This window comes from Trichechus manatus, unplaced genomic scaffold (assembly GCF_000243295.1).
Source record: "Trichechus manatus latirostris isolate Lorelei unplaced genomic scaffold, TriManLat1.0 scaffold00001, whole genome shotgun sequence".
In the NCBI taxonomy this organism is placed as follows: domain Eukaryota; kingdom Metazoa; phylum Chordata; class Mammalia; order Sirenia; family Trichechidae; genus Trichechus; species Trichechus manatus.
The window spans coordinates 44,256,826-44,283,247 of record NW_004443937.1 but is presented as its reverse complement, the minus strand read 5'-3'; the positions used below and the strand labels follow the sequence as shown (position 1 = coordinate 44,283,247).

The following is a 26,422-nucleotide window of genomic DNA, read 5'->3' as shown; positions in this document are numbered from 1 at the left end:
ATCTTGGGCCACACTGCTAACGCTCCTGGTGCGAGACCTGGCCGAGATGCGGAGCCCAGACGCCGAGGCGGCCGTGCGCAAGGACAGGCTGCACCCGAGGCAAGGTAACAAGGCTCTGGACCCCGGGACCCCACCGCCACCGTCGCCGCCCCCCGCCCTCCTCGCCCGGGCGGGGGCACCCCGCAGCGAAGGCCCCCCTCTCTTTCCCCTTTTCCTCGAAAGAATTATCTCCCGCTTTGCAGTCTCTCTCTCCTTTGGGTCATTCCCAGCCAATTGCTAGGAAGAGACACTGGAACGAACTCAGTCACTCCCTCCCCCCTCGGCTTTAGCCTGATCTTTCCCTTCCCCACCCCCATGCCCCAAACCAACGTTACTTAGTAACCTGAAGGCACCGGATAGCGGCATGTTTTATTTTATTATGCGTATTTATCAGGAACTGAAATTATGTATTTTGACTTGTTCATTGTCTGACTCTGAATGGTGTCTCCTCGGCGCCTAGCACAGTTCCTGTTGTTACTGGAGCATAATAGATGCTCAGTAAGTATTTGTCCACCGAATGAGGGTCAAGGAGCTGACTTGAATGGGCAGAAAATTCTGGATAGTAAATCAGGGCAACCCCTCCACACTTTTAAGTCAAAATTTGCGGGAAACTGTATTGGTTCATGTACCTATGCTTCTGTCTGCAGTGAAATTATTAGAGACCCTGAGCGAGTATGAAATCGCGTCTCCCATTCGAGTGAACGCTCTCGGAGAACCCTTTCCCACGAACGTGCACTTCAAAAGAAGGCGACGGAGCGTTAACTCTGCCTCTGACCCCTGGCCTGCCTTCTCCTCCTCCTCTTCCTCCTCCACCTCCTCCCGGGCGCATTACCGCCTCTCCGCCTTCGGCCAGCAATTTCTATTTAATCTCACCGCTCATGCCGGATTTATCGCTCCGCTGTTCACCGTCACCCTCCTCGGGGCGCCCGGGGTGAACCAGACCAAGTTTTATTCCGAGGAGGAAGCAGAACTCAAGCACTGTTTCTACAAAGGCCATGTCAATACCAAGTCCGAGCACACTGCGGTCATCAGCCTCTGCTCGGGAATGGTAAGTGGGCGCGCGCCCCTTCTCCGGCCCCTCCTCTCCCCTCTCTTCCGCCTCCTCGCCCTTCAGAAGCATCCGCTCCTTGAAGACTTAATTGCTCTCTAGGCTGGAGACTCTCGCTGCTCCCAGGCTCCACTCCGGCGTTAAATAACAGCGCAAAACTCGTTCGCGTCCCCGGGTTTGGGTGGTCAGCTGTGTGCGTGCGCTTATACTCGCAAGGAGCGCAGGCATCAGCCCCCAGGGGGTTCTCCCAACTCGGCTCAGCTGCGCATTGCCCAACGCTGCGAGGCGGCCGGGAGTCGGTTTCCTAACTCTGAGAAAGTTGCTAGAGTTGCCGTTCCTTGCAGCAAACTTGGCCGCCCGGGAGCGGAGCAGTTGAGCGCAGGGTTGACCTGACTCCTTATTAGCTTTTTGAGTCAGGAGTGTGGGCTGAGGATCCCCGGCCCAGGGTACGGGGAGTTCCTCGTGTTGTTGTGGAGGGCGGTGCGTAATCTAGAGTCCCCGTGTTCTCTTGGGGCCTTTTTTCACGCGCCAGGAGCCCTGAGGCTGAACAGGATTGACAAGGAGCTGGTCCCGTCCGGGAACGGAAGGGCGGGCCGCAGGCTCTGGGGGCGGGGAGAGGGCGGAGCCTGCCCCGGACGAATTGCATTAAGGTGGAAGCGGGGGTGGGGGCGCGGCGCAGTGCGACTCTGCACCCTGCTGGCGGGGTGACCCAGAGAAGGTGGAATTGGGGGAGGCTGCCCGGACGTGACCGGTTTTCCTGGGGTTTCCGCCACCCATGGCGTTCCAGAGAGCCGGGAGGGGGAGCCTGCGGCGCATATTTCCCCAGCGAGGGAGGCGAGAGGGCGGGGCGGCCACCTCCCGGCCCTGCCAAACACTTAGCAGGGGATCCGAGCTGGTACTGTGGCCTCCTGCTTTCTCCCCTGCCTCTTGCCCACCAGTAGGTCTTACAGGGCATCCGTCCCTTCTTCCCATGACATTTCAGCACCCGCTTGTAAGGTGCTGGCTCGTGTGAGGGTGGTCCTTGACTTTCCCAAGCGACGCGCGTTGCAGCAACGCGCATATGACGCAGAAACTTTACAGGGCCAGGCTCTGCCGACGCACGGCGCTGTACGCGCACCGGGGTCTAACTGTGCTCCCGAGTGGTGCGTTTACCTTCCTCTGAGCGCCCACACGCCTCCCGTCATCTCTGCCAAGTAGTGGTTTGGCTACTTACCCAGGGCGCTCAGCTGTGTGCGCTGCCATTCGAGGGTCTAGAGTTTCTTGTCTGGATGCCGCGTCCATCTCCGCTGTGCCACCGAGGGGTCGGCTGGAGAGCGAGGCGAGCTTGAAGGCTGGACGAGGGCAGGTCTAGCCTGCTGAGATATGTGGGAGGGGGTAAGCCCTTTTAGCCCCCAGCTAAGCGGTGGCAGCCGCGGCGCTCTGAGCGCGTTGTTGAGATTGGGGGTGGGCGGAGACGGCAGTTTGGCGAAGGGGGAGGGGGTGCTGCTGTGAGTCATCCCTGCCCCGAGACCTAGGGCCAGAGCGCAGGAATTCCTTCCATTCTTTGGAAGGTTATGGGCCGGTAGGCAGAAGTCGGGTGCCTAAACTCGTCCATCAGAGAGCCCCGGATGCCAAGAGAGTAACCCCCAATTCCAGCACCTTACGGATAGAGCTGTGCTTGTACGTCAAGTTTATAAACAGTCTTTACTCCTCCTCCCTCCCCGCCTCCACAGCCCGCTGAATCCTAGTGGCCCCGGCAGTTGTATTAATATTTTGCTGCTCAGGAGCTTAATTTCTATTGGCGATTTTTAGATGGTAACGCGCACGTGGTCTCGTGGCAACGGAGGGCAGGGCTTCGGAAACAACCGCTCGGACATTAATAACTCGATCTACAATGCATTTAATGTGCAATCTGCCTCTTTTGGGGGGCGGGGGGAGAAGGTTTGGCATATATATTAAAGCATTGTTCGCTGGCTGTTTGTATCCTTAGCCATGAATCGAGCTCCAAAACTCCCGTCCCTTTGTCTTCCTTGTAGAATTTATCTTTCCTCCCAAAACTTTCCCTTACCATTTCTGTAGCAGGAAACCTTTCACTCCTCAGAGTGGGCCATGTCAACACCCCCCCCCCCACCACCAACGCCAGCACCGCTAGTTCTGTATCAGGTTGTTTGAATTCCATCTCAAATGTCATAATCACCTCTCCCTAACATCACTGCCCTAAATCTAGCCTTCTTTGCTTCTTTCTCTCTCATAGGACTGATGCCAAGAACTGTTTTCATCTGGCTGCTTCTCCTGGAGTCTTTTCTCCCCAGTCCATGCCACACGCTACTAGCAGACTGTTGGTGACTAGAGCGCATGGTAGTCTGTTGACTACTTTGCACAGCTCCCGTTTGCCATGTGAACAAACATAAACTCCTCTGCCTGTCACCTAAGACCGTTTACAATGCACCCTCTCACTCCACTCACATACACATGTCCATTCTCCTCTCTCGGTCTTTGCTGCACAAATCCTGTATTCCAGACGATCTGTTTTAGGCCCTTTCCCTGAATTCACTGTCATCTTCGCATCCATTCATTTCCTGCCCACATGGTAGTTTTGTATATTGTGGGTGTTCAGTACAGCCCTTTGAGTAAATGGTCCCTTTAACCAAGAAAGGAGAAGTCTTGGGCCCAGCAACTCATTGGTGAGTCGACGACAAAGTTAATCTGGTGTCACACCGATTCCGTTTGTTGAGTTCTTATGCTGTGCCTGACGCTGTAGTAAGTGCTTTACACTCACATGATCACTCAAGTCCTCACAATAACCCAGTGAGGTGAGCACTTTGTGATCCCCGTTTTACAGATGAGGACACCTAGGCTTTGAGAGTTTGAGACTTGTTCAGGGTAGTAAGTGGCAGAGTTGGGGTTCCAGCCTCGTCTTTCTGACCTGTGCATGCTCTTAACCACAGGCCGGAGGCTGGGGCTGTGCTCCGAAAGAGAACTCCGTGGTTCTTTTTTAAAAGACACTGGACTAACACCGGGTACCTGAACTCCAGGCTTGGTACTGGCGCCATCGAGCTGCTTCTGCACCACCGAAGGGGAACTTTGCACAAGTCACTTTCTTCTTTGGGACCTCAGTTTCCCCATTTACCAGTCAGAGGTGCCACGTCTCCACCAGATGAGCTGCCAGGCCCTTTCCCAGTATTTCTGGTCTGTCTCTGTTGGTTTCGCACACCGCAGCCTGCTTGCAGCTTAGTGCTCGGAGAACACCAGAGATGTATGCTGCAAATAGGCGGAGGTCCCCGGGGGAGAGCAAACTTGTTAAAGCTCTTTTCTCTGGTAACCAGTTACTCTGTCTCCTAGTATGACTACACCGGTGTCGTCCTTTCCTTAAACCAGTGGTTCATGAGGAGAGTTTTTAAAATACAGACTCCAAACCCTACTCCCTAGAATGTCTGAATCTGTGGGTATGGGGTGGTATCCCCAAATCTGAGTATTTTTTAAAAACTTCCCAGGCAGTCGTGACATTAGCCAAGTGCTTCTTAGACTTCATCAGGCAAAGAACACCCCTGAGGGCGCCACCCCCGATATTTTGGTTCGGTAGGTGCGATGGTTCAGGGGCTAACATGCTCAGCTGCTCACTGAAAGGCTGGAAATTCAAGTTCACCCAGAGGCACCTCGGAAGAAAGACCTAGCAATGTACTTCCGAAAAATCAGCCATTGACACCTCTGTAGAGCACAGTTCTACTCTGACACACGTAGGGTCGTCATGAGTGGGAAGAGACTCAATAGCAGCTGGTAAATTTGGGGTGAAGCTGCATTATTTGAATTTCTAACAAGCTCCTGGATGATGCGGATGTTGTCACTGACATTCAAGGACAGTCATTTCCCTTGTGCTCAGGGGCAGATAGAAGGCGTCTGATCTTTTCCCACTGTGTGGAAAAGGTGCAATGGAGAAGAGAGAAGAACTTTTTTCTCCCCTTAAGCATTGCCCACCCAACATGGCATGGAGAACTTTTCTCTGTTCTTACAATGTTTGGTTTGAGTGGTTCCGCCTTGAGGTGTCGTTTATCATTTGCAAAGCTTGTGGAGATATGTGGAGGGAAGGAGAAAGAGTTACTTCCCAAATTACATCCTGGTAGTTAGAGGCAGAGATAGGAACTGGCAGGGGGCAGCTCCCACACGATGCCCTCCACGCGCTATAGCTAATGATTAATTAGTCTGTTAGACCCAGCCACTTTTCCCACTTATAACACCAAAACCCACTAATGTCTTTCAAGCCCCTGATAGGTACCGGGCACTTCGCTAAGCACTTTCCACGCATTATCTCATTTAATCCACACAATAACCCTTTGCAGTGTTTTATCCCCCGTGGATATATGAGGCAGCTGAGGTGCAAAGTGGTTAAAGCTCAAGGTGGGTGAGCAGATGGTGGTGCTACAACTGGGCCCTAGGGCTGTCTGCTTTCACAGCCGTGGACAGTATCACTTCCCTGCTGCAAAGGGAAGGGTGATGAGCTGACCGTGTGCCAGTGTTGGAGGTGGCACCACCTGGAGTGTATTGTGGTCAGCATATGCTTCCTGAATTTGAATCAAAGAGAAGACATCTAGCGGCCAGCTTTTCTCTTTAGAGCTCACACTGCTCCAAGTTTCCAAGCTGTCTTAACATGCAGAAACACGCTCTTTCAACAGCCTGTAGGAATTCACGTGGTTAGAACTGGAGCACCAAGGAAGTATTTCTCAGAGATGGATTCGGATAGCAGGTACAGTCAACTAGAGTGAGATCAAGGAGGAGGTCATTATCAGGCAGAGGATAAACTAAGCTGCTTCCCGCATTGTGTCACGGCATTTTCGGTTTAAGCACCCCTTGTGAGAAAGTGGCTGGATCTAAGGGCACCGTCTCTCCTCGGCCCTGTCCCATTGTCTTTTCCCTTCCAGTTGCTGAGCTATAGTAAATCAACCTCTCATCTCTCTCCATTTGCAGCTGGGCACATTCCGGTCACATGATGGGGATTATTTTATTGAACCACTGCTGTCCATTGATGAACAAGAGGATGAAGAGGAACAAAACAAACCCCACATTATTTATAGGCGCAGCTCCCCCCAGAGAGAACCCTCAACAGGAAGGCATGCGTGCGACACCTCAGGTATTTGCTCCTTGCTTAGGCAGAGATCCCAGCTCCATCAGACGGGTCGTTTGTCTTACTGCAAAGATGTAGCTCTTTTGCAGGCTACAAAGCAATACTATGTACTTTGTACTTTATTGAATCTTCGTGTGAGGTAGGTATACATACCCCCTTTGTACAGATGCGGAAGCTGAAGAGGTTCAGTAATTTATCCAAGGCTACACAGCTGTTAAGTGACAGAGCTAGAATTTGAACTCCAAAAGCAGTGGCTCTAAGCACACCATGGGCAGAGCTGCCTCTTTTGTTGAAGCTGCTGATGTTTTAGATTAAGCTCAGGGGCAGATTATCAAACAGGAAAGGTAAGCATGGTGCTTACTGTGCTTACCACATCATCTGCAGTGAACAATTTTCACATCTTCGATGTGATGAAAACCATGTGAAATTGTTCACTACAGATTAGTAAGCACAAATAAGCCTGTGCTTACCTTGCTTACTGGGTCATCCACCCCTTTCAGGGATTGTAAATTTGAAAAGAGGCTTTGATTCTGTAGGAAGGTGCTGTGGGGTTGGGAGAGAGACAGATGCCAGCCATATCTAGAAGCAGAATCTTCGATGTGGTGAGAAAATGTCAAATTGTTCACTGCAGGTGACCTGGTAAGCAAGGTAAGTGACATGCTTACCTTGCCTATTGCATAATCCACCCGTGGTTAAGCTTGAGTCAGGTCTCCGGGCTGTTATAACAGTATCTTCAGTCAGCGGTTGCTTGCTTTCTCTTGGTGTATTCATGTCTTCTGTTTGTTTTGGATTTTTGGTTTTTGTAATCATACAGGGTTACAAAGAAGTCTTACAAATGAAACTCACAAAAACGTCTATGTATTTGTTGGAAATTTCCTATCAATGTCAGTACATATTGTTAGCAAGGGCTGTGGCTTCGGTAAATACAGGGACCGACCTGCAGGTTGCACTCTAGATGTTCAGGCAGATTCTTACGTGTTCACCAGTAGGTTTTTGTCCATCCTGAGCAGATTCTTTGAGGCTTTTTGAGAATATGTTCGGCCTCTGTGGAGGCTCTGTCATTCTGGCGACCTTGGGAAGCTTTTGCGCGTCTGTTTCTCAGTCTGTCTTGCCGTGACCCTTCACTGTCTGGAAGTCTGCTTCTTTCTAACTGGTGACCTTATCAGTGGAGACTGTCACTCAGTTTGGTCCTGTCTCTTAGCACGTTTGTTAAAATACTGTCTTTAAAAAAAATATTTTTGAACTTCTAGTTTCTAAAACTTTATTCTTCTCCATATTGTTCTTTTTTTAAAATTGCTTCCCCAAATTAAATAGCTTCTTGGGTGGTTCTGGTATCTTCAAACAAGACCAAATTTCTGGACCAACAGGAGGTTTCCTAAAATGGTTCCCAAATGATGGTTTGTCTTCAGGAGGGAGTGTGTTGAGGGACAGTTATCCCAGCAGATTCTACAGTATAAAGACTGCCAGCCACCAGCAAGTTTAATGGACAAGACATGTTATCACATGTTTTACCATGTTAGTGAGACCATTAACCTTTACTTCTTGACTTCCCAAATAACAAGTGCGTATTTTATGCATGTGTATAAATATATATATAGTGATAGGAAATATGTGATTCCTCCCCTTTCATCTTATTAATATATGTTTAAAAGATACTCAAATAATATTTTCCTCAATCAGTTAGTTGAACAGTAGGGTTTTGTGACATTCTTCTGCCTTGCAGTGTCTCCAAGCCAACATTTAAGAAACTGTTACAGTCTTATTCTGTATTGGCATTGTGCGAAGAATGTCACCTACACTTCTTCATTTAATCTTACCAACCTGCGAGATGGGTACCATCCTTATCTCCCTCATACATGATAAAGAAGCTAAGGCTTACGGTGATGAAGTAACTTCCCCAAGATCTCACAGCTAGTCCACGACTCCAACCCACGTTTGTCTGTCTTATTCCATGATCTGTTTTCTCTGTGCACACGTGAAGCACATGTGTATGAGAGAGAGACAGAGAGAGATCTTAATACTGTCATTCAAAACGTTCTCAAGGCTCATCTTTTAAAATTAAGTACCCAAATCTTTGGACATATGATTTTGCATTAGAGGACAAGTATGATCAAGTCCTGTTAAAAACGCAAGCAAGAGAATACTAAAGAGGTAAGAGTTGAAGACAATGAAAGATGACTTGATTTTTCAAAAAAACCTAATTTGGGTTCTAGTCATTATTGATATTGGGGGGTCTTTGAGTATCACCTTCCAAATCCCAGGGCCATTTTTTTAGTTTTTCTTCTGGTTTTTGCTTGCCACTGATCACTACGGCATGCCCTTCCTTCACGCTGTGTAATGAGTCAGGAGCCCAGCAGTGTTGACTGGCCCTTCCAAAGGTTGCTGCTGGAATTTGCCACTCTGGTTTCTCTCTTCCAGCTGCTTCTACACCCCTTCTTTGAATTCAGAGGCAGGAGGCTCAGAATAGTTGGAAAGAACTTTGGAATATGGCACAATTCACCAGCAGCTATTAGAGGGACGGACCAGCAGGTCACGGAAACCTCTGAAACCAGGTAGCCTTTGCACAGGGAGTGAACATAGGTGGGGGTGGGAGTAGTCCCTTTTGCCAGAGATGATGAAAAGGGCTGTGTGCCAATATCAGGCCATTCAGTTTCAGTGATTTCCCCCCAGAGCAATGGTTGGTAGCCAAGAGTCAGTCTTAGAAGTACCCTGGGAGCTTCATACAAATGCAGATTCTTAAAAACAAAACAAACAAAAACCACTCCCGGGCAAATAGAATGGAGCTAGCAGTGGTTTAACCGTGATTGTGATGTTCAGCTAAGTTTGAGAGTCACTGCTATGGCTGCGTTTAAGGCAACAGCCACTGTTCATCACTGTTGTTGTTGTTAGGTGCTGTCGAATCACTTCCAATTCTAGCGACTCTGTGTACAACAGAACAAAACACTGCCCAGTCATGTGCCGTCCTCACGATTGTTGCTATGTTTGAGCCCATTACTGCAGTCACTGTGTCAATCCATCTCATTGGGGGTCTTCCTCTTTTTCACTGACCCTCTACTTTACCAAGCATGATGTCCTTCTCCGGGGACTGGTCCTTCCTGATAACACGTCCAAAGTACATTTAAGATGAAGTCTCACCATTCTCCCTTCTAAGAAGCATTCTGGCTGTACTTCTTCCAAGACAGATTTGTTTCTTCTTCTGGCAGTTCATAGTATAGTCAATATTCTTTGCCAACACCATAATTCAAAGGCATCAGTTTTTCTTCAGTTTTCCTTATTCATTGTCCAGCTTTTGCACGTGTATGATTGAAATACCATGGTTTGGGGCAGGCACACCTTAGTCCTCAAAGTGACATCTTTGCTTTTGAACACTTTAAAGAGGTCTTTTGAAGCAGATATGCCCAGTGCAATATATCGTTTGATTTCTTAACTGCTGCTTCCATGGGCACTGATTGTGGATCCAAGTAAAATGAAATCCTTGACAGCTTCAGTATTTTCTCCATTTATCATGATATTGCTTATTGGGCCAGTTGTACGGATTTCCATTTTCTTTATGTTGGGGTGTAATGCATACTGAAGGCTGTAGTCTTTGTTTTTCATCAATAAGTGCTTCACATCCTCTTCACTTTCAGCCAATACGTTTGTGTCATCTGCATATCACAAGTTGTTAATGAGTCTTTTTCCAGTCTTAAAGCTGTATTCTCCTTCATATAGTCCAGCTTCTGAGATTATTTGCTCAGCATACAGATTGAATAAGTATGGTGAAAGGATACAGCCCTGATGCACACCTTTCCTGGAACATCCCCTTGTTCTGTTCCAGCAACTACCGCTTGGTCTATGTACAGGTTCCGCATGAGGGCAACTAAGTATTCTGGAATTCCCATTCTTTGAAAATGTTGTCCATAAATTTGTTATGATCCACATAGTCAAATGCCTTTGCACAGTCAATAAAACACAAATAAACATCTTTATGGTATTCTCTGCTTTCAGCAAGATCCATCTGAGATCTACAATGATATCCCTTGTTCCACATTCCTCTTCTGAATCCAGCTTGAATTTCTGGCATTTCCCTGTCGATGCAGTACTACAACTCTTTTTGAATTATCTTCAGCATCATTTTACTTGCATGTGATATTAATGATATTATTTGATAAGGTCCTCATTCTGTTGGATTACCTTTCTTCACAATGGGCATGTATATGGATCTCTTTCTGTTGGTTGGCCAGATAGCTAGCTGTCTTCCAAATTTATTGGCATAGATGAGTGAGCACTTCCAGGGTTGCATCCATTTGTTGAAACTTCTCAGTTGGTATTCCGTCAGTTCCTGGAGCCTTGTTTTTCGCCAGTGCCTTCAGCTTGGTCTTCTTCCCTCAGAACTATCAGTTCTTGATCATATGCTACCTCCTGAAATGGTTGAACATCAACCAATTCTTTTTGGTACAGTGACTCTGTGTGTTTCTTCCAAATTCTTTTGGTACTTCCTGCATCGTTAAATATTTTGCCCATGTAATCCTTCACTATTGCAGCTTGAGGCTTGAATATTTTCTTCAGTTCTTTCAGCTTGAGAAATGCCGAAAATGTTCTTCCCTTTTGGTTTTCTAGCTCCAGGTCTTTGCACATTTTGTCATAATAATTTACTTTGTGTTCTTGAGCCGCCCTTTGAAATCTTCTGTTGAGCTCCTTTACTTCATTTCTTCTGTTCGCTTTAGCTACTCTGTGTTCAAGAGTGAGTTTCAGTGTCTCTTCTGATATCTTTTGTGGTCTTTTCTTTCTTTCCTGCCTTTTTAATTACACTTTTCTTTCTTCGTGTACGATGTTCTTGATGTCATCCCACGATGTGTCTGGTCTTCAGACATTATAGTGTTCGGTGCATCAAATCTGTTCTTGAGATGGTCTCTAAATTCAGGTGGGATATACTCAAGGTTGAAGTTTGGCTCTTAGGGATTTGTTGTAATTTTCTTCAGCTTCAACTTGAACTCTCATATAAGCAATTTATGGTCTGTTCCACAGTCGGCCCCTGGCCTTGTTCTGACTGATGACGTTGAGCTTCTCCATTGTCTCTTTCCACAGACGTAGTCAATTTTATTTCTGTGTTTTCCATCTGGTGAGGTCCACATGTATAGTCACCATTTATGTTGTTGCAAAAACGTACTTCCAGTGAATAGGTGATTGGTGTTGAAAAATTCTGCCATGCGGTCTTCAGCGTCGTTTCTATCACCAAGGCCGTGTTTTCCAACTACTGTTCCTTCTTCTTTGTTTCCGTCTTCTGCATTCCAATCGCCAGTGGTGTCAATGCATCTTGATGGCAGGCTTGATCCACTTCAGACCGCAGTAGTTGGTGAACATTCCTGTCTAGCCATTTGCATTGTCCTGGACCTGGCTTTCCACATCAATCCTTTCTGTGTCCTCTTTTCATAGGATGATAGACTATTTGAGCTGGAGGAAACCTTAGCAGTCAGCTAGAGTTCATCCCTTAATTCTGTACAGATGAGGAAGTTGAAGTGTCTGGATGTTAAGTTACTTATTTCCGGGAGTGGTACCCTAAATATTCAACACCAACCCCTCAGACTTAGACAAGCCTAGTCACTGGAGTGAGCCCCTGGAAGACCGTCTGGGACAGGTGGTAACCCTTGTCACACCCAGGCGTAATCTAGTTGCTGGATTATGGGAGTTTGTGAAGGACAGGGCAGCATATACTGCTGCATGGAGATGGAACATAACTCCTGCTCATTTCTGATTCTTGACATTTGTCTGACTAATTTTCAGAAAAGATTCTGAGATAGTTTATATTAAAAATACATGTGCAGAAGGAATCTAATGTAATGAAAGCTTTATGGGTTTAGAAAGGGGTGTAAGACTTCATTTATTCGTCTTGCATGCATTTACTCATTCAACCATCAAATATTTATTCAGCAATTGTTCTGTGCCATGAGGATGAAACCAGGAGCGCTTCTTATTCCAGTTCATCATGTGACCTCAAGCACGTGTTAGAGCCTGGAGTGAAAATAGCACATACTTTCCAAGGTTACCAGCAGGACTAAATGCGTATGAAATAATGAAAGCTCCCTGCACAGTGTTTAGCAGATGGTAGACAATCGATGGATGGTATATTTCTAAAAAAATAATAAGATCTTTAAAATAAAAAATAAAACACCATAGCAAAGCAAAGAAAGACTGAAAACATCAAAGCCCAAAGCTAATATTGTTCCTTAAACACAAATGAAAGCTGTCATCTTGAAAACCCTATTTACTTAAGTTTTCAGAGCATCTTCTTTGACCGGCATCTAACTTCCAGCCCCTAAATGATACTAGTAATGGCTAGCATTGGTTGAGTAGGTACCATGAGGCAGACACTGTTCCAAGGGCTTTACCTGGACTGTAAGTTTCAATCCTCACCTCAGTCTCCATTTTGCAGATGGGAAAGCTGTGGCACAGAGGTCCACAAAGTTGGCTTACCCAAGGTCACAAAGCTCATAAACGTTTTAATCTTAGAGCCTCCTGGTAGCCAGATCATCAAGGATTCACTGGACTTGCCCAACGTCACCCCACCAGCTGTGGCAGGGCTGGGAGTCCTTTCTGCCCCTCAGCTCTCCTCAGTACCCAGTGCAGCCTTTTGAAATGTTATTTCTCACAAGTTTCTCTTGGCCCAGCAGCTGCCCTTCCTGGATTGTCTCTGTTTTGCTGTCATTGTCGTGACTATGTGTATACATTTTGGCCGCTTGAGTGTATTGGAATTTATTTGTGTTTTTCATCCTGTTGGCAAGTTCCTCAGGGTTCAGGAGGGGTGGGGGCACCTTCTCCTTCCTCTGGTGTGCCCGAGTGACTGTGAGGGTCCCCAGTCAAGCTGGCTTAGCTGACTGCCTGTCCACCTGCCCCCCACTGGGGGGCCCAAACGGCAGACCCACGGGAGCCATGCTGGAGAGTTTGTTGCTTTTATAAGCCATTTCCTGCTGATCCCTCACATTGCATTTCCAGATGAACCCCCCCGTTTGGTCTGACAGATGCTCTCTATTTGACCCTGAATTTTGTACCAGAGGATTTGGCCATTCTTATCAGTGAGATAGAGGTGCTTCCTGGTAGGTGAGTGAGAGAAACGGGAGAAGGCCTGCAGAGGGCTGTTTTGTTTGCCTGCGACTGAAACACAGTGATTTTCTCTGTCACTAACGTTCCTCCCTCACCCTCAGCGAGGACAACGGTTGTCTGTTTCTTGAGGCATTTCAGAGTTACACACTCACTGATCTTCCGGTGCCCCTTGTAAGGAAATAAGTGGACAGTTGTGCAGAGGTGTGTTCGCAGGAGCACTCAGTGCGGTGCCACTCATTACAGCAACCGTCTGGAAACCGCCAAGTGCCCGACAGTGTGCCTTTGAACTGCCAGCCTTTTTGGTTAGCAGGCGTAGCTCTTAACCGTTACGCCACCAGGACTCCAGTAGAAGGACAGGTAAATAAATAATGGGGCGTGCGGACAGTGGATTCCTATGCAGCTGTTAAAAAGAATGACAGCTTTATGTTAACAAACGTGGAAATATATGTTAAATGAACAAAGCAGATGATGAGCTGGTATGTAGGGTATGATCTCATTTATTTAAAAATGGTAATAAAGCGTGAGTAGGTGTGCATTTGTATGTAAAGGAAAAGCTGAAGCAATATGCCTGAAAATGTTAACTGATTATTTTTGGTTGCTAGGATTATAGGCAATCATTACTTTTTTATTTTATATGCTCGTATTAGAATTGTTTTGCTCTGACTCTGTAATAGTTGTATAGTCAGAAAATGCAGGTAAAAGAAATGGGGTGGGGCATGTGGTCATTTAGTCCCCATGGTACTGATCACCAGGGGCCAGCATCCAAGTGCTCATAGGGTCTGTTCCCTTAGGACTGGAGATTGACAGGTCTTTCATGGCCTCCTGAAATCCATTGTTGGGAGATAAGTCTCCATAACAGACAGAAGTCCTGCCTTGTGGCTGCTTCTTTGGGGAACCCGTAGCTGGTCAAAACTGAGGCTCCTCAACCAGCTGAGTTGCCTCATGTCTGAAGATGACTATTGGACTGACCCAGGGATTACCACTATTTATTTCTCCGTTAGACACTGGGGACTCTGCAGTCAGCCCATTGGGATCTCGCGTTACTTGTCAGGTGGGCTGTCAAGGCTGTGATGAGAAAGGCTGGAAGATACGAGGTGATAATTAAGCCGACATTTGTCGGGCTCTTGTTACGTACAGAGGTCACGGTGCTGAGCGCTTTATAGACGTTATCATACATGAGCTGTTATCAACATTGTGGAGTAAATACTATCATCTCTGTTTTATAGTTGAGAAAATTGCAGCTCAGAGGGGTTGGGCAACTTGCCCAAAGTCACACAGCTGGTAGGAAGGACATCTGAGACTTGAACCCAGATCTGACTCCAGTGTGCTACGCTGTGGGCTAAGGTACACTGAAGACCCATCTAGAAAAGCCTTTTTGCTTACGTTTTCAGAGCATCTTCTTTGATTTCTGTCTAATTTCCAGTCCTAAGTGATGCTAATAATGGCTGACATTTGTTGTGTGCATATCATGTGGTGGACACTGTTCAAGGGCTTTACTTGAATTATATACTTCAATTCTTACCTCAACCTCCATTTTGCAGATGGAAAACTGAGGCACAGAGAGGTTCACAAAGTTGGCTTGCCCACGGTCTCAAAGCTGATAAACATACCTCTCACCACAACCCCTTTGTACTTGTCTAGTTGGGGATACCTTGGCCTGTCCCTTCGTTGAGTCTGTTCCATTCATACAGGGTCGCTGTGAGTCAGAATCAACTCAATGGCAATGAGTTTTTTAGGCATTGCTTTTGCTGGCTGGATTTTTAAAATACTTGCCTTGAATTTGATTTGATTTGAGGAAAGCAGACTGGTGCCGGAAATTCCCACCATGACCCTTTTTAAATGAAGGCCTTGTGTCTCCAGCCGGCCCCTATTGGAGCATACACTTGTTACAAATTAACCTCAGGGATCCCATTAATAATTTAGCATCGATGGGCTGATTAGATTAGTTGCCCTGCCATTTGGGCCCAAATGGAGTGAGAGACAGAGCAGAACTCTGAGGGAGGGTTTAAGTAAACAGTTCTGGGACAGCTTGACGGTTCTGGGCAGTGACGGAGCTTCCCTGACTTCATGTTGCTCGGGCCCGGAGGTCAGGGGTTGCTGGCTAATTACGTTGTGACTCGTTTCAGGAGCCAGCCTGCCTCCCCTTGTACCACACACTTTTTTTATCCTCAGCCCCTTTCCCATCAGCCTTTCAGCCTTGTGGAGATAAGAACAGGCAACATTTAAGGAGCCTGTACCACGTGCTGGGTGATGTAGAAGCACTCTCTGTGATGATTTCATTTAATTCCGCAAAGCCTCCCTGGAAGAGAGCAGCTCTGATTATTCCCAATTTACAAATGAGGAAACTGACCTCACAGAGAGTGGACTTGTCCACAGGGGGACAGCTGGCCCTCCAACCCGGAACTGATTTTGGATTTTGAAACATATTGTTTCTCCCATCTGTGGTTTACCGTTTTGGCTCAGTTTTCTCTCATTTACCCCTTTTGTCCCTCCTCTTAATCAGTCTTTACATCCTTTCGTCTTTTAAATTCTTCAACGACTTCCCGTCTAATCAACAGTCAGTATAAGCAATGCCCTCTAAAGTCCTTTGCGAAGTAGTAGAAAATTATAGTTTCAAGTAGTTGAATTTTTATTTCCTCAGCTTTATCTTCCTTGTGGTGCCGTTGGTATTAATGGTGCAATACTTTATTTTATTTTTTTAAATTTTTTTCATTGTAGTTTAGGTAAAGGTTTACAGAACAAATTGTTTCTCATTGAACAGTCAGTACACATATTGTTTGATGACATTGGTTAACAAGCCCACAACATGTCAACACTCTCCCTTCTCGACCTTGGAGGACCTTTTTTTTTTTCTTGGTGAAAATGTACATAGCCAAAGATATACCATTTCAAAAATTACTACATGTACGATTCAGTGACATTAATTACGTCCTTCCAGTTGTGCTGCTATTCTATCCTTTTTCAAATTATTCCATCACCATTGTCTTCAACTCACTGTCCCCTAGGCTTCCCATCAAATCTTTTGAGTTGCTGTTGTCAGTTTGATCTCACATAGATAATTTTTTTTTTGTACTTTAGATGAAGGTTTACAGAACAAAATAGTTTCTCATTAAACAGTTAGCACACATATTGCCCTATGACAATGGTTAACAACCCCGCTACGTGTCAGCACTGTCCGTCTCAACCTTGGATTCCCTGTCACCAGCTTTCCTGTCCCCTCCTGCCTTCCAGTCCCCATCCCTGGACTGCTGTGCCTCATTAGTCCCGTTCTGTTTTATGGGGCTGTCCAATCCTTGGCTGAACGGTGAACCTCGGGAGTGAGTTCACCACTGAGCTAAAACGGTGTCCGGGGGCCATACTCTCGGGGTTTCTCTAGTCTCTGTCAGGCCATAAATCTGGTCTTTTTTTTGTGTTAAGAGTTTTGTTCTACATCCTTCTCCAGCTCTGTCCAGGATCCTCTGTTGTGATCCTGGTCAGAGGAATACTTTAATTAGATCATTAAAAGGTAGTAAAAAAGAAACTTCTAAGAGGGAAACTATTTCTGCTTTCATTTATTCTTTTTTAAAAAATTAATTTATTATTGTGTTTTTGGTGAATTCTCTCATTCTTCCTTATTCGTTTTGTTCTGTTTTACATTTCATCTTGCTTTCTCAGAAAACTTTTTATTATGAACATCGTCAAACATGCATAAAAGTAGACTCAACAGTAAAATGAACCACCAAGAACACATTATCTACGTACATTTAACAATTACTGACATTTTTCCACGTTTACTTCTGGCTTACCTTTTTGATGGAGTATTTTAAAGCAAACTCAAATTATCATGACACTTCATCTCTAACCAGTTCAGTACCCATCTCTGAAAAATAAGGACATTTTTTTCCATAACAGTAATATCATTTATCATTATGAACAAAATTAACAATAATTCTTCTGGGTCATGTAATTAGTACCTACGTTAAAATTTCCGTAATCATCCCCAAAATGCCTTTCTACATTCCGTTCGCTTAGATCGTGGTCTGAACAAGGTCCACACATTGCAGTTGGTTTTGTCTCAAGTAACTTCGCATTTTGGTGTCATCGTTGTGGTTAAAAATGCTATTTTTGTTCTAGTTTTAGTTTTGATCCATATGACCTTTGTTTCCTTCCACTTTTTTACTCTTTAATTCATCTTTATTTTCATAAGGTCGGGCTGCAGTGATTTGAACCAGCTCCGGAAAGAGCAGGGCCAGAGAAGGTACCAACAACAAAACCAAGAGGGAATTGAATCTCTTATCAGAGTAACTTATAGAGCCCTGGTGGTGCAGTAGTTAAGCGCTCAGCTGCTAAATGAAAGCCGCTCTGTGGGAGAAAGATGTGGCAGTCTGCTTCTGTAAAGGTTACAGCCTTGGGAAACCTAAGGGGCAGTTCTACTCTGCCCTGTAAGGTCGCTATGAGTCAGAATCAACTTGATGGCAGTGGGTATGGTTTGGTTTGGTATCAGAGTAATTCAGATGAACACAAGAGGCGGTGGGCCAAGTTATTTTTTGATCCTTTGTCTGAAGTACCTCGATAGCCCTTGTGTCTCTCCTGCCAGTGGAAAGAGCCTCGCTTTGCAGAATGGACCTGGACTGCCTCTTCCACTGTTCACAGCTTTCACCCACCTGTGCTCTGCAGTCTAGAAGAGCAGTTTGCAGCTGGGGTTGTAAAGTGGCAAGTCAGGTTTAGATCTGAGATTAGGGCTCATTTATGTATGAAATACTTTCCTGTCAAACCGTTTGGCAGTTCCTCAAAAAGCTAATCATGGAATTACCGTTGTAATTGCTGTTAGTTGCCAGTCAGTTCCGACTCCTGGCGACCCCATGTGTGCGGGGTAGAACTGCTCCATAGGGTTTTCACGACGGTCACCTTTCGTGCGCAGATCGCTGTGGTTCCCCCGGGGCTGAGGTCAGGGGAGAATGGGTGGATGTCAGCACTTAGGGGTACAGACCTTCTGTCTGGGGTGATGAAGAAGTTTCGCAATAGCGGTGGTGGTTGCACAACATGGTGACTGTAATTAATGCCATTGGATCTTACACTAAAAAATGGTGAAAACGGCAGTTTTTATGTTATACGTATGTATTTGACCACCATAAAATAAAAAAAGAAACTGCTGTTCCTTGTTCCATCATGTCGCTTTGCTCCAGAAACCCGCTCTGCTAAGTAGGGTGATTGAGATACTTACTCATTCGTTTACCTGCCCACTGAACACCTGAGACCAGTTAAGATGCACATTCTTTCTAAAGAAGGGACCTAAGAAACGGCAGAGGGGCTGGGGTCAGGTGTTAAGGCTGATGAAGACAAGAGGTATTTGGGGTTAATCTGAGGGCGGGTCAGACCCTTCACTTGAGTGGGCTGTCTTTTTGAAGTAAGACATTGTCGGATTTCTCTTTATTTGAGGGAATAAGCCCACTCGCTTAATAAAGTCCTTTTTTAAAAAATCATTCAATTGAGGTTTAAAATCTGAAACTTGTATCCACCAATGTTGGGTTCGATATGATAATCAGTTTATTACAGAGTCATTATTGTAGCCATTATTTATAGGTGACCAAAGTCTGTTTAAGGAGCCCTGGTGGTGTGACGGTTAAGCGCTCAGCTGCTAAGTGAAAGATTGGCTGTTGGAACCCATCCAGCAGCTTCGTGGGAGACAGACCTGGCAGTCTGTTCCCGCAAAGATTTGTTGCTGTTTTTAGATGCCGTTGAGTTGATTCTGACTCATGGCGACCCTATAGGATACAGCAGAATTACCCCATAGAGTTTCCAAGGAGCAGCTGGTGGGTTTGAACTGCCAACCTTTTGTTTGAACAGCCAAGCTCTTAACCACTACGCCACCAGGGCTCCAGCCTAGAAAACCCTGTGGGGCAGTTCTGCTGTCACATGGGGTCGATATGAGTGGAAATTAACTCGGCAGCACCTAACAACAACAAAGCCCGCTTACAGACTCCTGCACAGATACCCTGTGCGACTGAAAATCTTTAATAAACGTGAAGTGTTCTGAATATCGTGAAGAGTAAACGTAAGACGTGGTTGGTGCTGAGGCAGGCAGGGGAGTTTGAGAAGGAGCAAACGCAGACGACGGGCAGATGTTGGCCAGTGTTTCTGTTTGCATCGGTCATCACGTCTCCTGTGAGATCACAACTAGGGTAGGGAGACAGTGCTTGGCCTGTGGAACGCTGGAAAGTTCAAGTCGACGTGATCGACCTCAGAATGTTTCTGCTAAGACTTTATTTTAGTTGGTAAATCTGTTTATTTTCCAGTGATATTTCTTAATGTTTTCTTCCCATTTTTTTAAACTAAGGTGTAATTTACATGCAGTGACACTCATCATTTCTGGGGTTCAGTTCTGTATGTTTTGGCAAATGCACACAGTGGTGCCACCGACATCATAGTCAAGACACAGAACACTTCCTGGGCCTCCTTGTTGTCAGTCCCTCTCCCCACCCCGGCTCCCGGAATCCACTGATCTGCTTTCTGTCCCTATAGTTTGGCCTTATCCAGAATGCCATATCATAGAATCACTAAGCATAGTGCATCTGGGATTCGTCTCTGTTGATGCCTGTAGCAACATCCTTTTTTATCATTGGTAATATTCTGTTGTGTGGATATACCACAATTCGTTTATCCATTACCCAGTCAAGGGGCATTTAGGTTTTTTCCAGATTCTGGAAATTATGCTAAAGCCACCTTAAACATTTGTAGACAGGTTTTTGTGTGAACATAAATTTTCGTATCTCTTGGTTAAATGCGTAGGAGTGAAATTGCTGGGTTACATGGTTAGTGCATGTTTAACTTTATGATAAACTGTCGACTGTTTTCCAAAGTGTCTGTATCATTTTGCAGTCCCACCAGGAGGGCATGAAAGTTCCAGCTCCTCTGGGTCGTCACCAACACTAGGTATTGTTGTTTGTTTAAGCCATTCCTATAGGTGTGTAGAGGTATCCCATTGTGGTTTTAATTTGCGTTTCCCTGATGACTAATACTGTTGAGCATCTTTCCCTGTGCTCATTGGTCATCCATGTATCTTCGGTGAAGTGTTTGTTTAAATCTTCTGCTCTTTTTTTTTTTTTTAAATTAGAATATTTGCTTTCTTATTATTGGGTTTTGAGAGTTTTTTATATATTCTGGGTATAAGTCATTGATCCGATAGACGATTTGCAGATATTTTTCTCCCAGCCTGCGGCCTGTTTCTTTCATTCTCCCAATTTGCAGACACTTGTTTCATATGGGGCTTCCTTATTGTATTGTAAACACGTGTGCCCGCAGGCTTCACCCTCTCCTCGGACCACACAGCAAGAAAGCATGGTGACCAGCACAGCATGGAGTTTGTCCAAGCTACAGGTGCAGAGGTGGGATGGGAAACGCTTGTTTAGGGCTTTTTGTTTAAAGGCATGGTCTGTGCCTACAGAAGAGGCACGTTGTCATTTCTAATCGGTGCCCAGAAACACCGCTTTCAATGCCAAGCCAGTGCACCTGAGGATGGGGTGTGTTCTCTGGGTTGATGGTGAAACCAGTCACGAAGGAGCCCCTGCAAACCTAAGAACGCAGCTGTGTTCCCTTGCGCTTGTGTGTACAGAGGAGAGGAAGAAGGGACAGAAAGACCGTGAGACAGGCAGAGGAGACTTTAGTAACGTGAGATTCAGCCCTGTATGGGCCCAGGCTCTGGGTTGAAAGAGGAATCCCCTCAAGTTCCCATGCTGGGCTGTGGGGACAGTTTAAGGGTTTTCCAAAGGTAGTGTTGATTATACACTGGTTCTCTTTTCTTTCAGGCCAATTTCCTAGTCCTCCCATTGATGCTATTTCATTGTACGAATGAGATTAGAGAGAAGCCAGGTGGTTTTCAGAAAATAGCAGGATTAAAATAGAATTTCCCAGTGTGTTCTGGAGACACGTATACCCTGTACTTCTCTCAGTATAGCAACATCAGCTAAAGCTCAGTTCTTCCGTGTCGGCCTCCCTGCTCTGCAGTTACTCTGTCTCACTTCTGCCTGGCCCACCCCGCTGCTACCGGGTCACTTCACCGATAGCCTCACTGAGAGTGTCAGTGCCCAGAGAGGGGACTCCGTGGGTTCTGCCCCTTTTGAATCCTGTGACTTCATTGTTCTATCGTTACTTCCTTTTATCTTATAAAATATAAGAACTTGTGCATTTTTCCTACTGGAAGGAGCGTTAGAGAGAACTTCTGTTCCAGTCCTTCTCTTTATGGATATGAGGATCAAGGCGCAGAACTTCAAAGTGACTCATAATCTTAGAGCTCAGAAGAATGGCAAAGTCGGAACGCAGACACAGGTTTCCTTCCCAGTCCTGCCTGCTTTTCAGGCTGTGACACCAGCAAAAGCTGTCTGTGGGTGGTGACTGGAAGGGGATGTTCCAGTGACACTCAGGTGGAGTTAGAGGAGTGCCGTTGGGTTTGTTTTCAATGTGAGGATAATTAAGGATAGACCCGTGGTCATTGAGGACGTTGTCCCAGATCTGGGGAGAAGTAGGCTTTCGTCTCTGTAGGGCACTGAGTTGACCCAGTAGATGTTTTAGTTCCCAAGGACTGCCAAACAAAGCACCACAAGCAAGTGGCTTTAAATAAATGTTTCGTCTCAGTTCTGAAGGCTAAAAGTCCAAATTCAGGCGTCGTCGGCAGGGCCAGGATCTCTGTGGGCCTGAGGGAAGACCCCTCATCTTCCACTTTCTGGAGCTTCGAATGTTCCTTGGCGTTCTTTGGCTTGTAGACAGACCCTCACCCGTTGTCTGTCTTCCCCTGCGTGTATGACTGTCCCTGTCTCTTCCCTTTTTATAAGACACCACCCAGAAGGGATTGGGTGTAGGACCCACCCTACTCCAGTCTGGCCTCATGACATAATAAAACTCCTATTTCCAAACAGGGTTACGGTCACAGCCTTAGGGGTTAGGACTTCAAGCATATCTTTTTGCAGGACACAGCTCAGTGTATAACAGCAAGAGCTGAGTATACAGCAGCAAACTGTGATTTAAAGATAAGTAGACTGAGCTCATCCAAGCTTTGCCAGGTGCTGGGGGAAGGTGGCCTGTGGCTCAGGAGGGTGAAGGCCCACCTGTGATCTGAGTACAACAAGCCCCTGAGGCCACTGGCTCCGCTGGCCATTGGAACATGGACATCAGAATGAGGGTGGGTTTCCGTGTCAGGCACTGTTCATAAACCCGTCCTCAGTGGCCTGTAAATTGGGAGACTTGTGTATCAGAGGAATGTGGGAGATATGCTCCCTCAGAGTTCTCTAGAAGCCTTTGTAAGAGCTCCAGCCCAACTGCTTCTTAGCCTCTGATATGGCAGTGATACCAGACCACCGCAGGCGTCTCAGCCAGCACAGGGCCACCCACGAGCTCCAGTGAAGTGTCAGAGAGCAGGCACAGTCACCACAGCAAGCCCGGAGCCCCTTCATTCCAGCCCCCTCAGACAGTGCCCGTCCCCTCCCTTTCCTCCTAGTGATGATAACCCCCGACAGCCAGCGCCTCTGCAGCTCCTGCTGGGTGCCGGGCACTGTTTCCACTTCAGAACAACATGCTTTATGTAACCAGGTCGTTTAGTCCTCCCAGCCACTCTGTCAGGGAGGAGCTGTTAATATCCCCATTTCACAGATGAGGAAACTGAGGCACAGAGAGGTTAAGTAACTTACCCCGAAACACACACAACTGGTATGGCTCAGATTCAAGCCCAGACGTTTGTAGAGCACTTCCTATCAGCCCACGCACTTTCATGCACAAAAGCCCTGAAAACCTTATGGGACAGTTCTGTTCTGCACATGTGGGGTCACACCAGTCAGAATCGACTCAACATCAGTAACAAGTCTTTATAGCCGCCCTGCACGTTGGGACCTTGACTTTACCATTGAGCTGAGGACTTGAGTGACTTGCCCAGGATCACACAGCTTGAATGCTGAGAGGCTGGGGTTTGAACACAGGTCCGTCTGACTCCTGATGCCCGGTTCTGACCTGCCTCATCACTCCGTCTCGTATACCTACTCATCACACAGCTAATGCCCAGAACGCCCCATCTCATCAAAAAAACCAAACCAGTTGCCATCAAGTCAGTTCCAACTCATGACAACCCCATGTATGTCAGAGTAGAACTGTCCTCCATGAGATTTTTCTTGAGGTTTTCAATGGCTGTGATCTTTTGGAAGTAGATTGCCAGGCCTTTCTTCTGAGGCACCTCTGGGTGGATTGAAACTGCCAAGCTTTCTGCTCGTAGCCAAGCACTTAGCTGTATGCCCCACCAGGGCTCGCTGTCTCGTACAAGCCAGTGATCCCATGTGGCTACTGACCTAGGGCCATGTGTGGAAATGGTGGTATTTTTGACATATTGAGTTAAAGACAATATATTGCTAAAATTAATTGCACCTATTTCTTTTTGTGTTTTTTGTTTGTTTTTTACTGTGGCTACTAGAAAATTTTTAATTCCCTGTGTGGCTAGCATTTTATTTCCGTTGGAGAGTGCTGGCCTTGAGGACCCCCAAGCCGTGTGGCAGAGAGGGCTGAGAGGAGGTGACTGTGAAGTGGACAGATGAGTGCAGTGTGGCTGCGGGCAGCTGGCAACCTACCATGGCAGAAATGCCATCTCCTCTTACTGCTGAGAGAGGGAGGGAGGTCAGAACAACATTTCCCGACGTGTATTTTGCAGGATATTAATAGCAAACAGAAAAAGTCCCTTTGTAAAATATAGGCCAGGGTACATTTAGCATTTTGTGTTACTTCAAATAGATAATCTTTAAATATTTTCTCATGCTATTTCAAGTGTCCCTCCATTTTCTTGCTTATGAACTGGGAATTATGGCCCCTACCAGACAGGGTTGTCGTGAAGAACACGCTCGTTAAATCCACGTAGAGTGCTTGACACAGGTGAGCATTCAGCAGATGTTAGCCGGTGTTATTACAGTTACTGGAGCCCTGGTGGCACGGTGGTTAAGCACTCAGCTGCTAACCATAAGGGTCAGCAGTTCAAATCCACCAGCTGCTCCTTGGAAACCCTATAGGGCTGTTCTACTCTGTCCTATAGGGATGCTATGAGTCGGAATCGACTCGTGGGCATTGGGTTTGGTTTCTCTTTTTTTGTATTATAATCACCATCAATGCAATTATTGTATTTAGTCGAAGGAGCTGTGGGGTGGTGAGGGAAGGACTGTCTCCAGAGACTCTGGGGGACCCTTTCTCATCTCTCTCAGCTTTTGGTAGTCCCAGGCGGCCCTTGGGTCGCAGCTGCAGCTGACCTCCACCCACATGTCTGGGGTCTCCCTGTGTCTGTTCTCTTTTATGAGGACACCGCCAATACTGGATTAGGGCCACGCTACTCCAGACGACCTCATACTAACTGATGATGTCTTCAAGGATCCTGCATCCAAACAAGGTCTCCTTCTCAGGTTCTGGGGACTAGGGCCTCAGTGTATCTTCTGGGGGACACGATTCAATCCCTAACATGTGGTGACCGTCAGAATGCCTCCCAGCACCTACCGCCATCCACTGAATGCCAGGAAGCTGCCCAAGTGTTTGTTTCTTTGCCCCAATGGCAAGTCCTTCTCTTCCTGAGAGGAAAGACCATCAATACACCCCTCTCCATCTTGTCATATTTCCAGGGATCCTTCAGGCCCCATCACCTGACCCTTAAACTGGCAAAAAAAAAAAACATTGCCATTGAGTCAGTTCTGACTGATAGTGACCCTATTGGACCGAGTAGAACTGCCCCATAGACTTTCCAAGGCTGTAAATCTTTTCGGAAGCAGACTGCCACATCTTCCTCCCATGGGTTTGAACGTCTGACCTTTCGGTTAGCAGCCGAGTGCTTTAACCACCGCTGCACCACCAGGCCTCCTAAGCTGGCCTGCCTAAATGGGCAAAAAAACCCAAACCCGTTGCCTTTGATTTGATTCCAATACATGTTCCCCCTACCTTTGGCGATTGCATGGTTAAACAAACGTAAATTGGTCTCTGCTGGAAAACTTCTCGGAGCTTTCAGAGTGTCCATGTGCACTGAGAAAGCCCTAGATGTGAGTGCTGTGTAAAGCATTTTGCAAACCTGCTTGATTTGTTGTTGGAAATATGGGACTAATGTTCCGTGAACCAGTCTTAGAGGAACATTGTTCATGACGGTTATGGCCAGCCAGAAAGTAGTCTTAATAGCAAAAACTCTCTTCAGCAGCTGCGCTTTGCATTCGTTTACTGTGATCACTGCGTACGCACCAGTATTGGGGAGCCACTGGGTGGTGCAGACAGTTAATGCGCTTGGCTGGTAACCAAGTTTGGTGGTTTGGGTCCACCCAGAGGTGCCTTGGAAGAAAGGCCTGGTGATCTGCTTCCCAAATATTAGCCATTGAAAACCTTATGGAGTATGGTTCTGCCAGACGCATGTGGGCCACCATGAGTCAGGGTGACCTCAATGGCAACTGGTTTACCGTCCTCGGTGCTGGACCCATTGCTATTTTTGTTTCGCAGTGCTCACAGTTTGTTGAGAGAGGTGGGTTTGGGCACATGATCCTCGTGAACAGACAGGGATTCACGGTTGTGTTTAAAGTGAGCAAATTGAGGACCCCTTTAAAAAATAATGTAACCACGATGAGCTGTTAGTCACACACTAGAGCTTTGTACATACAGAGCAGCTTCCTGAGTCTCCTTCTCCCCTCGGGTTCTGGAAACACATTGCTCTTTATCATTGGATTGTTCACTGGTTTTATGGTTGTTTTGGGTTTTTTGTTTTATCCTGTTTTGGTCACGTTGTGCTTGTTTGTCCATCTTCCCGCTGAGCCCCTGTCTGAATGTTCCTCATTAATGCACCTGTTAGGTCTGACTAAGCGCAGAGAGGGCGGAGCTCTGCCATCGGCTTCACTGTTTGCTCCCTGTGCGTTACCGGCTACTAGAGCCAGCTGAGAGGCGGACGTGTTTGTAGGATTTATTTACATCAAATTACATCTCAGACTTACGTCTTCTTACTGTCACTGGGCCTCTGCTAGTTGTCTAGATTGGAAGTTCCACGGGAGCAGGGATGGAGCTGTCTCTTGGGACCCCCCCTCCCACAGTTAGTCACTGAGCGTGCACAGTATGCCAGGCTCTGCCTGGGCCCTGGGGAAGAGTGGAGCTGGGCTGGAGTCCTTAGCTTGGTCTGTCTGAGCGTGCACAGTATGCCA

At 46.5% G+C, this 26,422-nt stretch overlaps 1 protein-coding gene across 1 annotated transcript in view; it reads left to right on the top strand.

Moving 5' to 3' along the window:
- The first annotated feature begins 10 nt into the window (after positions 1–10).
- Positions 11–26,422, top strand: part of ADAMTS9 (ADAM metallopeptidase with thrombospondin type 1 motif 9) — a 185,860-nt gene continuing 159,448 nt past the window's right edge. The window contains exons 1-3 of the mRNA XM_004368663.1: positions 11–104; positions 687–1,087; positions 6,029–6,191. Coding sequence (XP_004368720.1) covers positions 47–104; positions 687–1,087; positions 6,029–6,191 — 622 coding nt within the window. The 5' untranslated portion in view covers positions 11–46. The remainder of the gene's footprint in view (positions 105–686; positions 1,088–6,028; positions 6,192–26,422) is intronic.